Source organism: Protopterus annectens, chromosome 16.part0 (assembly GCF_019279795.1).
Source record: "Protopterus annectens isolate FY-2018-M chromosome 16.part0, PAN1.0, whole genome shotgun sequence".
Classification (NCBI taxonomy): Eukaryota; Metazoa; Chordata; order Ceratodontiformes; family Protopteridae; genus Protopterus; species Protopterus annectens.
In genome coordinates, this window is record NC_056750.1 from 877,912,654 (window position 1) to 877,924,208 (window position 11,555).

Sequence of the window (11,555 nt, forward strand, 5' to 3'; positions counted from 1 at the left end):
CATGCACTGCTTTCTCATCTCTATTTTCTACAGAAGATCTCTATCATCTTTAATGATTAAAGCAGTACATCTCATACAAGTCAATTCTTGTTACAGACTTTCCACTATCTACAAAGTATTTAAAAAGCTCATGAGTGAACTTGGAACTATACAACTTAAAGGACCTGCACAAGATTACAGAATGGAATGAAAAAACAGAGACCCAAAGGAAGGTCCACTAGTGTTTGCAAAAACAAGGTTTCTCAAAAGTTCAGACTCTACCTAGTGTCCAGCATTTGCTGTTATTGGGACACTGATTTCATTAATATAATTACAAAGCTCAAGTCTGTGAGCCTATTTCGTAAGAAAAGTTGCATTTTCTCCACAAGAGATGCAAAATGCAAAACTCACTGCTACTCTAGTAAAGCATTTTTGCAGGAGGATAAACCCCCTGCATCCAATGATATGTTTCATCTCTGGAACATTACACACCAAATCCAAGATCAATGCACCTTGCAGTAGGGAATACATTTTTAAAGTACCACAAACTCAAACCCGGAATAACTTGGGGCATATTCATGTTTATTCTTGTCATTCTGAGATTTCAGTTATAATAACCAGAATTACGAGAGGGCTCTAGGATACATGGTACAATACTGGGATCATTTGTCCCCTGCCAGTAGGATCTTAGTTCCACACGCTCTTCTTTACTCCTAATACGTATCTTCTTTACCAGCTGACCTCCATAAGTGAAGTGACTCTGTAGAAAAGCATTCCCAAATGCCCTGAGAGCACCACTTGCCCTTACAGTCTTAATGTGTTTTACAAGCATTTAAGTTTATGACAGTCACACATGAACATATTACCTGTGACAACAGACCGGATGTTCTTGTTGTGTCCAACAAACTCGCATTCATCTCCCTTTTTCACAAGCCCTCGCTCCAGCGTGCCAGTCACTACAGTACCACGCCCTGCAATATAAAGGCAAAATTTAAAATGGCATCCAAGCTGCATTGAATACACAGCTCATACATTCCAGTCTGCTTCCCAATGAGTGTGTACCAATCCCTCCCAAGATAAAAAAAAAAAAAATGGAAAAGAAAGCAAGCAAGTATTTGCAGACTTAAGACAACAGGCCACCCCTGTCATGCACAACTGTAAGCCCTCTGCTACTTGTTCACTCATCATTACACGGCAAAAACTCTCACATCCTACCCAGCACAAAGGACTACTTCAATCTAGCTGTAATGTACCAGAGTGACAACCTTGTTCTTATTTCATACTTTCTCTGCAAGTAGTAAGTGTTGAATCTACATTGAGGCCTAGTCTGCAAGGCCACAGTTACCATAAATGCAGGAACATTTACCATTGTGCAGATGCCACTTCATCTGTGACCACTACATGGTAATATTAATCTTACTGTGTAGCCACATGTACTAGCATTTCCAACTCTCACCTAAACTGCTGAATATGGAACTTCAAAAATAATCTGGGGGGGGTCAGGTGCCTGTAGAAGCTGGATAGGGAGGATAGGAGTGAGCAATTACTTCCAGGCGTGTGTGTGTGTCTGTGTGGCTCATCTCACAGGTGATACCTACTGGAGTTCTTAGCCAGCTTAGCCTGCTCTGTCATACTGCAAAGACAGGAAAGTTGCACTTGGAGGCATGCTTCCCCTTGGGAGGAGCCATCATAGGGGATAATCCTATGGGTGGAAGAGGGCAGGCCACTACCCCAGGAACAGCAAGCCAGACTTCTCCCTACAGATGCCCGAACAGGAATGACTGGGACACAGAGCTCTTGACTAATCTGAGAATATTTGGCTTCCAACTCAACAGGAACAAATGGGCCAAGTGGAGAAGGTCCATGGTGCATCTGTCTGTGTGCGCGTGTCTGTGCTGGTGATGATGGGGTGGGGGGCAGTTAAACATCAAACAGAGAAGAGAGTTCTTGTTTAACAGTTACTGTAACTGCTGAGCTAACTGCATTAATAACTACTTAAAATATGCTACCATCCCTACCATGTCAGACATGAGTACACCTCATTCAGCTCTAAGTGCTGCAACACCAGGAATGGAATAAAATATGCTCTCTGGCACCATACCAGGAATGGAATAGATCGCTTCGATGGGTAGTAAGAATGGCTTTTCCAGTTGACGTGCGGGTAAAGGAATGTAATTATCAACAGAATCTAGAAGCTTTAGGATGGATTTGACTCCCAAGTCTGGGTTTCGATTCTGAAAAAGCAAACACAAAATATAAATCTTTCTGGTTTAACAGTTTTAAATTACTTACTAATGCCTTTTGTAGTGATCCCAGTATTTACTTGAGCTTTTTTTTTTTTACCCATTAAAGGCAAGTCACATCAGTTGCAATACTGACAAAAATAAGGATGCCAAGCTATTTGACAATCTTGCGTCACAAATAACTATTCTACCAAGAATAAGGACTGGAAGCAGCTTCAAGCAAAAAGCCACTCATTACTGGTAACACAAACATTAACAAAACAAAAAACACACTAAATTAAAACTAATTCTGCATGTAAACAAGCAGAACTCTTGTAAAGTACAAGTCTTACTTCAGAAAACTGCAGTCTTCAATAACACTTACCTCAAGTGCACAAAGGGCTGAACCAACAATAACTGGAGTCTTTTCTCCGTCATATCCAAATTCTGATAGCAGCTCACGGATTTCAAGTTCTACAAGATCTAGCATTTCCTTGTCTTCTACGGCATCAGCTTTGTTAATATAAACAATCATATGCTCTACACCAATCTGGAAAACAAACACCATTAAATGTATGCAGCAGAAAACAAGTAGTTTGACAGTAAAGGGTGTATACTGATGTGATCATGGACTGGGTATCAATGCACAATCTCTACATCCAGCGCAACAGCAGCATCAGCCATTCCATACCCACACCCCAAAAACTCACAGCGTTACTGCTCTTCTACCAACAACGATGAAACCCTTACTGGAGACTACTGACAGTGTCAGGTCACGTTCTAATTGTAGGAGTGGCTCAGCATGAGGCTCCATTAGAAACGCAGTCAGAAAGTGACCAAATGTAATGCAGACCCAACACAATCATACCATCAAATGAGTGAACTGTTGATCTGCCAGAATATCACAAAATTAGCAGAATATATTCTTACTTCTACCATATGCATCCAATACAGTTTAGAAGTTTCATTCCCTTGAAAAATCTGACTGCAGTTTCCACATTTAAAACCATCTTCAGCATGCTAAAAATAAATGTTTTCATCATCTTAGTACCTCATGGAAAACTGTTTCAATATTTTTGCACCCTATCACACATTGAGCTATGCAGCATGAAATGGTATTTACAGAAACCAATAAGGAGCTGCAGTACAGTGTGTGAAGAGTGGATTCTATAAACTGAGGTCCTAACGGGACAGTGTATGGCACTGGTAAAGTCACATGTGCAACAGCCATACAGAATAAAGATAGACTGGTAACTCTGCACTGAACAGTCTCTGCCAAACACTAAAAGGAGGAGCTACATACAAGGCAAGACACAGCTTGGCAGGTAAACACTACAAGATACAGTCTTTGCACAAAGGGGCAAATAAAAGGGTCAGACATGACATGAAATATACAGGTGGCTGCTAGGACTAACATACTGTTAAAGGACAGCATACACTACAGGAATCAAAGACTCTTGGAAGAGATGGAAAAGGAAGACAGGGAAAAGAGGCCTAGCTGTAAGATTTAGACTGATTCAACAGACTACAGGCTCTCATCAACCATTATGCTCATATGTACCACAAAATTACTGCCTAATGTAATCATGTTTCAGTAGCATGGGGACTAGTGATGCCTGGAGTATAGTGATTTGGATGCCTGTTAATACTACTTCCTAGCCTGCAGCAAATCACTTCAGTATCCTGGGAATATTGCTGCATGGAGTAAAATACTTCAGTACGCTGGGAATAATGCTGCAGGGAGTGAAATACTTCTGTACATAAGGAATAATACTCTTTATAACAATGTGGTTTAGTACAATTGGAATAATGCATGAAGTAAAATGTTTTAGCACCCTGGAAATACCATTCTTTAGAGTAAACTGCTTCATTATCCTTAGAATAATACTTCAGAGTTAATAACAGACCTATGGCAATTATTTTAGTAAAACAAAAAGGCAAATGCAGTATAATATATCGTTCAACTCACCTGTTTAGCAAGGAGTAAATGCTCCCTGGTCTGAGGCATTTGTCCATCTGTTGCTGCAACAACCAGAACGCAGCCATCCAGCTGGGAAGTTCCAGTGATCATGTTCTGGAACAAAAAGAAAACATGAACCAGAATCTGTTGGCAGAAAAGGATTATATGGCCTGCTACTTTCCCTATCAGAGCTAAAAGAAAAGCAGTAATTCCTTATTAGCCATGTATTTGACTTCCTACAGCTCATTACACATATACTTTCAGACTGTACATTCTTAAATCTATGAGACATCCCATCAAAATCTAGGAGAACAAAAACAATTAAATGATATACACCTTAATGAAAACAACAAAAAAACAAATACCAAGTCCATCAATCCTCCAACAAAAGAAAAAAACCAGAAAGACAGCTAGCTCCATACTACAAAGGGATGAAGTCCTGACCGACCATTGGACAGAACAGCAAATGGGGGCCAGAGAAACTAAAACACAGAGGGTCAGACTGAGCAGCCAATATCAGTTGCCCCATTCCGTAAGAGGGGAGTAATCCAACCACTGGTTCCTAGTGGCGGCAGGAGATTCAGAGTATGGCAGTAGGGTCAAACAATTCACCTCACTAAGCTGTGCACTGCATAGGAAAGTAGCAGAAGCATTGCTCAGACAAGGCAGCACTGTGGTAGACAGAATGTTAAGCTGTTGTGGGAGCAAAGGAGATAAGAGGATATCAGACCATTAGGTCAGCCAGGGGAAATGTACAACAATCTTCTACTGCTGCCTGGATGCCAGCTTCCTCTACTGTTGGGTCAAACACACTCAGACGTGCGTGCACACGGATCTACTTCACATGGTCGACATTTCAGAATGTCGAAAACCATATGGCAGAGACCATATAAATCGGCATTCGAAATGTCAACCGTGGAATTAAAAAAAAAAAAATGACAGTACAGTGCTGAAGATGGAAATCTTTCCATTCCGCACTGTACGGAGATGCTGGTTCTGCATGGTTGACCTTTCGAATGTCGATCTTATGGTCTTGGCCATATGGTCTTCTACATTCTGAAATTTCAACCATGCGATGGACACACACACACCACCACACATATCACCACCACACACAAACCCTACTACCCATCTCCTTCTGAAATGGTCTGGAAAGTGCAACCCCTAAATATTTCAAGTTGAGCTTTGCTTGATGACAGGAAGGAAACATTCCCCCACAGCAGTGACCATCCTGCTAATGTGCAAAACTAAATGGTTTCTTCAGACAAAGCAAGCACACCATTCAGTGCTAATGTATATATTCAGTTTTCCAGTTATAAAAAGTACAGTTTTGTACCTACCATAAATGTAGATGTCCGAACAGGATAGCATCTGCAGTCCTAACAAATGGGTTGTCCTGTCGTCAGGCAGCCCTTCGGTCGGCCGGATTCCAAAGTCTGGGTCTGGCCTCGGCTGGTGTCGCACTTCACCCGACATCATCTCTGCTGGTCTTCGGGTATAAAGGCATCAGCCGACGCCATTTTCCTCAGTGTTTCTTGCCCCAGATGCCAGTTGCCCTCTTGGAAAACTAAATTTTGGGTAAATGCCAATGTTTCCCAAAAATAGTAGGCAAACACAAAAATAAGCATGTATGTACATATATACAAACAAATACACCATAAGAGATCCCCTAGCTAGCTATAAGGAGGGTAAATCCCCTAGAAGTACCACAGAGGGGAAGGAGGTTGGGTAATCCTGACTGCAGATGCTATCCTGTTCGGACATCTACATTTATGGTAGGTACAAAACTGTACTATGTCCTTCAAGGATGCATCTGCAGTCCTAACAAATGGGTAGAATACCATAGCCAAACTAGGGAGGAGGAAGAAGAATTATGGTGTAGTTAGGATCCCTTGCAATACAGCAGTGGCAAACCCTGCTCGGGATCTAGAGTATAGAGGTAAGTTGTAATGCTTGGCAAATGTATGCACGGAGGTCCAAGTAGCCGCCTCAATAATGTCCTTGGTAGCCACTCCTCGTAAGAAAGCTGTGGTAGTGGCTGTAGCCCTTGTAGAGTGAGGTCTTATGTTCTGTGGAATTTGCTTTCCATGGTAGGAGTAACAGAATCTTATGCAATTTCCTATCCACTTGGAGATAGTCTGTTTGGAAATTGCTTTTCCTTCCCTTCCTGTTGCATAAGCTACTAGAAGCTGGTCAGTTTTTCTATTGCCCTTGGTTCTGTCCAGGTAGTAGCGCAACTGTCTATGTACATCCAAGGTATGCAGCAGTCTTTCCCCCCTGTTCTGTGGATTGGGAAAGAAGGTAGGTAGGTGGATTGCCTGGTTTAGAGACATTCTGGATACCACCTTAGGCATAAATGTAGGATTAGTTCTCATGGACACTATCTTGATGGAAGATTAGGAAGGGTTGTACTGCCATTAAGGCCTGTAGTTCCGAAACCCTTCTTGCTGAAGTAATTGCCAGTAGGAAAGCAGTTTTCCAGGATAGGTGTTGAAGATCTGCTGTTGCTGCTGGTTCAAATGGAGGGAGTGTCAATTTTTCTAGCACAAAGTTCAAGCCCCATGCTGGTAATGGTGGTTTCCTAGGAGGTTTTACATTCTTGATTCCTCTGAGGAACTGCCTGAGTAGAGGATGTGAGAAGACAGGGGGATCAAGCTGTATTCTGCAGAAATAGCTGATGCATGTATCTTGATGGAGGAATAGGACAGGCCTGTATGGAGAAGCTCTGCCAAGTACTCCAGGATGTTAGCAATATCTATCTTTGACGCATCTTTTCCTCTTTCAGTACTCCAAATGACAAACCTTTTCCATTTTCCTGCATAGTTCCTTCTTGTTGAAGGTCTGCGGGCCTCAAGGATAATGTCTTTAACCCTTTGGGATAAATCTGGGTTAGTTGCTGTTATGTAATGTTCCAGGCAGTCAGTTGCAGAGTTTTTAGGTTTGGATGCATGATGTTGTAGTCGTTCTGAGTTAACATCAAAGGCATCAGGGTAGTGTCCACGTCCCGAGACATGCTCCTCAGCAATGGATACCAGTGTTGTCTTGGCCAATTTGGAGCTATCAAAATTATCCTTGGACGTTCCTCTTTGATTTTCAGTAGTACCTTGTGCATCAAAGGAAGAGGTGGGAATGCATATGCTGTCAGGCCTTTCCAACTGAAGGATAGAGAGTCCACCTTCCATGCAAGTGGGTGGTATGTCCTTGTGCAGAATTTCTTGAGCTGGTGATTGAGTGGGGATGCGAATAGGTCTATTTGTGGCATTCCCCATTTCTTTGTGATGGCCTTGAAGATGTCCGGGTGTAGCATCCATTCGTGAGCATCCGAGGTAGTTCTGCTTAACATGTCTGCTAGGATGTTTTCTTTTCCCGGTACAAATATTGCCTGTAACTGGATGTTGTAGCTCAGAGCCATATTCCATAGGTCCAGAGTCATTCGGCATAGGGGGTATGAATGAGTGCCTCCCTGTCTGTTGATGTACCACATGACTGTGGTGTTGTCTGTCCTTATCATTAAATGGCCTTCTTTGAGGAATGGTCTGAAATTCTGGATTGCTAGTTTTACTGCCAGCATTTCTTTTTGATTTATGTGCAGGTGCAGCTGGTCTGGAGTCCATAATCCTTGTATGCATTTGTCCAGCATGTGTGCCCCCCAACCTAGGTCTGAGGCGTCCGTTGTGATGGTTTGGCTTGCTTGAAAGTTGTGGAAGGGCAAGCCTGGGTTTGACTGGCATGCTTGAGCCTACCATAGGAACTCTTGTTTCAGGCATGGGATTAGTGGTATTTCGGTTTCTAAGCTGTGCCTGTGTGGAGACCATAAATTCTTTAGGTACCACTGTAGCTTTCTCATATGCAGTCTGGCATGGGGGACCAGGATTATGCATGATGCCATGAAGCCCAAGGCCTGCAGTACTTTCCTTGCTGTTAGTTTGTTCTGCTTTGTTAATGCCAAGAAGTAAAGAGGGAGTTGTTCTTGTTTTTCTGCAGTTAGGAATGCCATCTGTTTTACTGTGTCCAATTCTGCACCCAAGAATGTTCTTGTTTGGGATGGTATCAGTCTTGACTTTTTTAAATTGACTGTGTATCCCAGGGCTTGTAGTAAGCAAATGACTCTTTGTAAGTCTTTTGTCAGCTTGCTTTTGTTGTCCGCTTGTATCAGGCAGTCGTCCAGGTATGGATAAATTTGGATTCCCTGTAGCCTGCAATGAGCAATTACGGATGCCAGGCATTTTGTGAATACTCTGGGCGCAGTAGATAAACCAAAGGGCAATGCTGAGAATTGATAATGCTCTGATCCTGCAAGAAATCTGAGGTATCTTCTGCAATTTGGTCGTATGGGGACATGCAGGTATGCCTCCTTGAGATCTAGTGTTACCAGCCAACACTCCTTGCCCAGCATGGGAAGAAGTTGCTGTAGGGTCAGCATTTTGAATTTTGGAACAATGATGAATGTGTTTAAGGCGGACAGGTCGAGAATAGGTCTCCAACTTTTCTCTTTTCTTGGTACTAGGAAGAGTCTGGAGTAGAATCCTTTGCCCTGTTCTGTAGGTGGTACCCTTTCCACAGCTCTCATCTTTGTTAATTGAGCTATCTGTTTTAGAGCTTCTGTTTTTTGATTTGGAGGTAGGTTTGGCATTCCTCTTTTTACTGGTAAGGTGTGGAAATGAAACCTGTAGCCTTGGTCTATAGTTTGTAAAATCCACTTGTCTCTTGTGATATAGTGCCAATTTTTTGAAAATAAGGCTAACTTTCCACCTAAGGGTGCTGCTATTTGTTCCCTGGTAGGCGGTGTCAGAGCCAAGTCACTGTGTTTGCCCTGTTGCAGTGGCAGTGGTTGTGTCTGTGCCTCATTGGTTATTGCCTTGCCACTGGCGTCCTCTGTAGGCACCTCCTCTGAATTGATTTCTGCCTCTGGAACGTCTATTCCTACCTCTCTGAGATTTAGAGGAGTCTGGAAAGGACCAATTTTTGGAAGGCCAGTTCCTGCTAAACCTTGGGGGCTGAACCTGTAAGAAATCTTTAACTGTTTGTACAGATTTTGCCTTCTCTTCCATTTTCTTCATTACTTGCTGGGCAGGAGAACCAAATAGACTGACCTTATCCATAGGAGCATCTAATAGCTTTGCTTTAACATGATCCGGCAAGACCTGTTCTTTCAACCATGCATGCCTTCTTATAACTGTGCCAGTCATGGCTGATCTAAATGAAGCCTCCAGTGCATCATAGCCACATTTTAAAGAATGGTTACTAACCTGCTGAATGTTATTCACCATTTCTAAAACATATTTCTTATCTAAGGAATCATCAGAGGACAGTTTCTTAGTTAACTGATCAAGCATAAACTCTTGGTATTGGATCATATGAAACTGACAGTTCAAAGCTCTAGCTGAGAGAGTAGCAGAGGTGTAAACTTTTTTACCCCATCTCTCTAAGGACCTGGATTCCCTTTCAGAAGAGAGGGTTTTTTGCTGAGGTCGAAGCTACTGCCTTAGGCCCCTGGGAGATAGTCTCAGGATCTGCAAGGGGAGCCTTGTATAGGTGGTGATGAGTGTCCGGTACCCTGTAAAACCTATCGGGTTTGGCAGGGGCTGGAGGTAAGGTATCAGGAGCAGTGCAAACATCATTAAATGCATCTTCCACAACAGGAAGAACTGGAGGTATAGCTAAGGGCCTATGTTGCGGTAAATGTAGAAAGGTCCTAAGCCTTTTTCTTGAATCAGAGAAATCTTGTCCCTGCCATTGGAATTGCTCTCTCATGGCATGTAAGGTTTCCCCAAAGGAAAATTCCTCTGGTGGAGAGACAGAAGGAATAGATTCTTCAGCATCGGAATCTTCATAAGTAGAATAAGGAGCCTCTGGATGGTCTGTATTGTCTGAAACATCAGAAGAATCATCTGAGGACACTGGCTCAGGGGGCTCTGCTCTAGGTCTCTTTTCTGGAGGTTGAGAGGCCCTGTCTGGGTGAGATTGGGATCCCCTTATTAAAGAGATGAGATCCTCTGCCAGAGTAAGCATTTGAGAACTGGAACTGGGCCTGTGTGAGGGGGGCTTAACAGGCACAGATTTAGCAGATTTGGCTGCTTTAGCCCTGGCAAAGGCCTTTATAGACATGGCTGCAGGAGGCCTAGCAGCATCACGTGCTGGGGTACAGACATCCAAAGAGATGGTGTCCGATAATTCTAGAGGAACCACATTAATAGGCAAAACTTCAGAGGCCGATTCAACTAGGGTAGCAGGAGCCTCGGTAGTAGTCATGGATTCGGCTGAAGATTGACCCGTTTGCTCGGTTTCGGCCGAAACCGAGACACTCGCGGTTTGCTTAACCGTGGTTTCGGCCGAAACCGCGGACCGCGAGTGTCGGTCTTTTTCTTTGCGTTTCTTAACAATTTGAGAAGTCGGAGGATCCGACGGCATAATGTACGCAAAATCTGAGCCGAAAAACTGTTCAGCAAACTCCGACCGACGCCTAAGCGTTCGTCGGTTGAAGCAAGCACAGGCTAAACAGGCTGCTACGTCGTGGTCTGGAAAATGGCGTCGGCTGATGCCTTTATACCCGAAGACCAGCAGAGATGACGTCGGGTGAAGTGCGACACCAGCCGAGGCCAGACCCAGACTTTGGAATCCGGCCGACCGAAGGGCTGCCTGACGACAGGACAACCCATTTGTTAGGACTGCAGATGCATCCTTGAAGGACATCCAGCCTTTCACACCAGTTCCTCTTCTGATAAAGGACATTTTGATAATCCTTCCCGCCCACGTCTGTCAGTGACCAAAAAATGGATTTTGACCCAAACCTTCTTTTGATCACCAACACATGCAGAAATGAAAATGTGAAGAAACAGTTGATGGCACTGCATTCCATCACAATGCTATTCATGAATATCAAGCAACCTTCAGGCGTTCCACTTCTGCTTAGGGATGGTGAATCTCCACAACCTTCTATAGAAGAAAGAAAAAAATCTACTCTGGAGTAATTTTTTTCCTCCATCTTCAAACTATATCCCTATTTCTAGCACATCTTAATGAAATAAAAGTACCTTTAAACAAGGGTTGTTTACCTAGTTGAATGACTGCTGACAACTAAATTTAGAATTACTTAACTATCACATTATAAGTAACAGCCTCCAAATATTCCAACCAAAAACTGATCAGTCACTAGTAAGTTAACTGGCTAGTTTGTACCCCACTTCATCAGTAGAGATGAAAGCCCCTTTTGCAGTCATAATCTAAATTCAGCCAAAACAGCCTAGAACCAAACGTCCTGCTTCTCTTAAGCAGCACTATACACCTGCACAGTACTTCAGAGAAAATTCCTTGCTGGAGTAAGATCACACTATCTTATTTCATTATTCCAGACCCACACATTTCATGCTGTTGGAGAAGCCTGTGTATGAACG

At 43.1% G+C, this 11,555-nt stretch overlaps 1 protein-coding gene across 2 annotated transcripts in view; it reads right to left on the reverse strand.

The window, feature by feature from the left end:
- TUFM (Tu translation elongation factor, mitochondrial) overlaps nucleotides 1–11,555 on the reverse strand; it is a 144,658-nt gene that overhangs the window by 53,961 nt on the left and 79,142 nt on the right. For both annotated transcript variants that reach the window (XM_044058531.1, XM_044058530.1), the window contains exons 5-8: nucleotides 4,171–4,275; nucleotides 2,587–2,751; nucleotides 2,081–2,213; nucleotides 846–950 (exon numbers count right to left, since the gene is read on the reverse strand). In XM_044058531.1, the coding sequence (XP_043914466.1) occupies nucleotides 846–950; nucleotides 2,081–2,213; nucleotides 2,587–2,751; nucleotides 4,171–4,275 (508 nt within the window). The remainder of the gene's footprint in view (nucleotides 1–845; nucleotides 951–2,080; nucleotides 2,214–2,586; nucleotides 2,752–4,170; nucleotides 4,276–11,555) is intronic.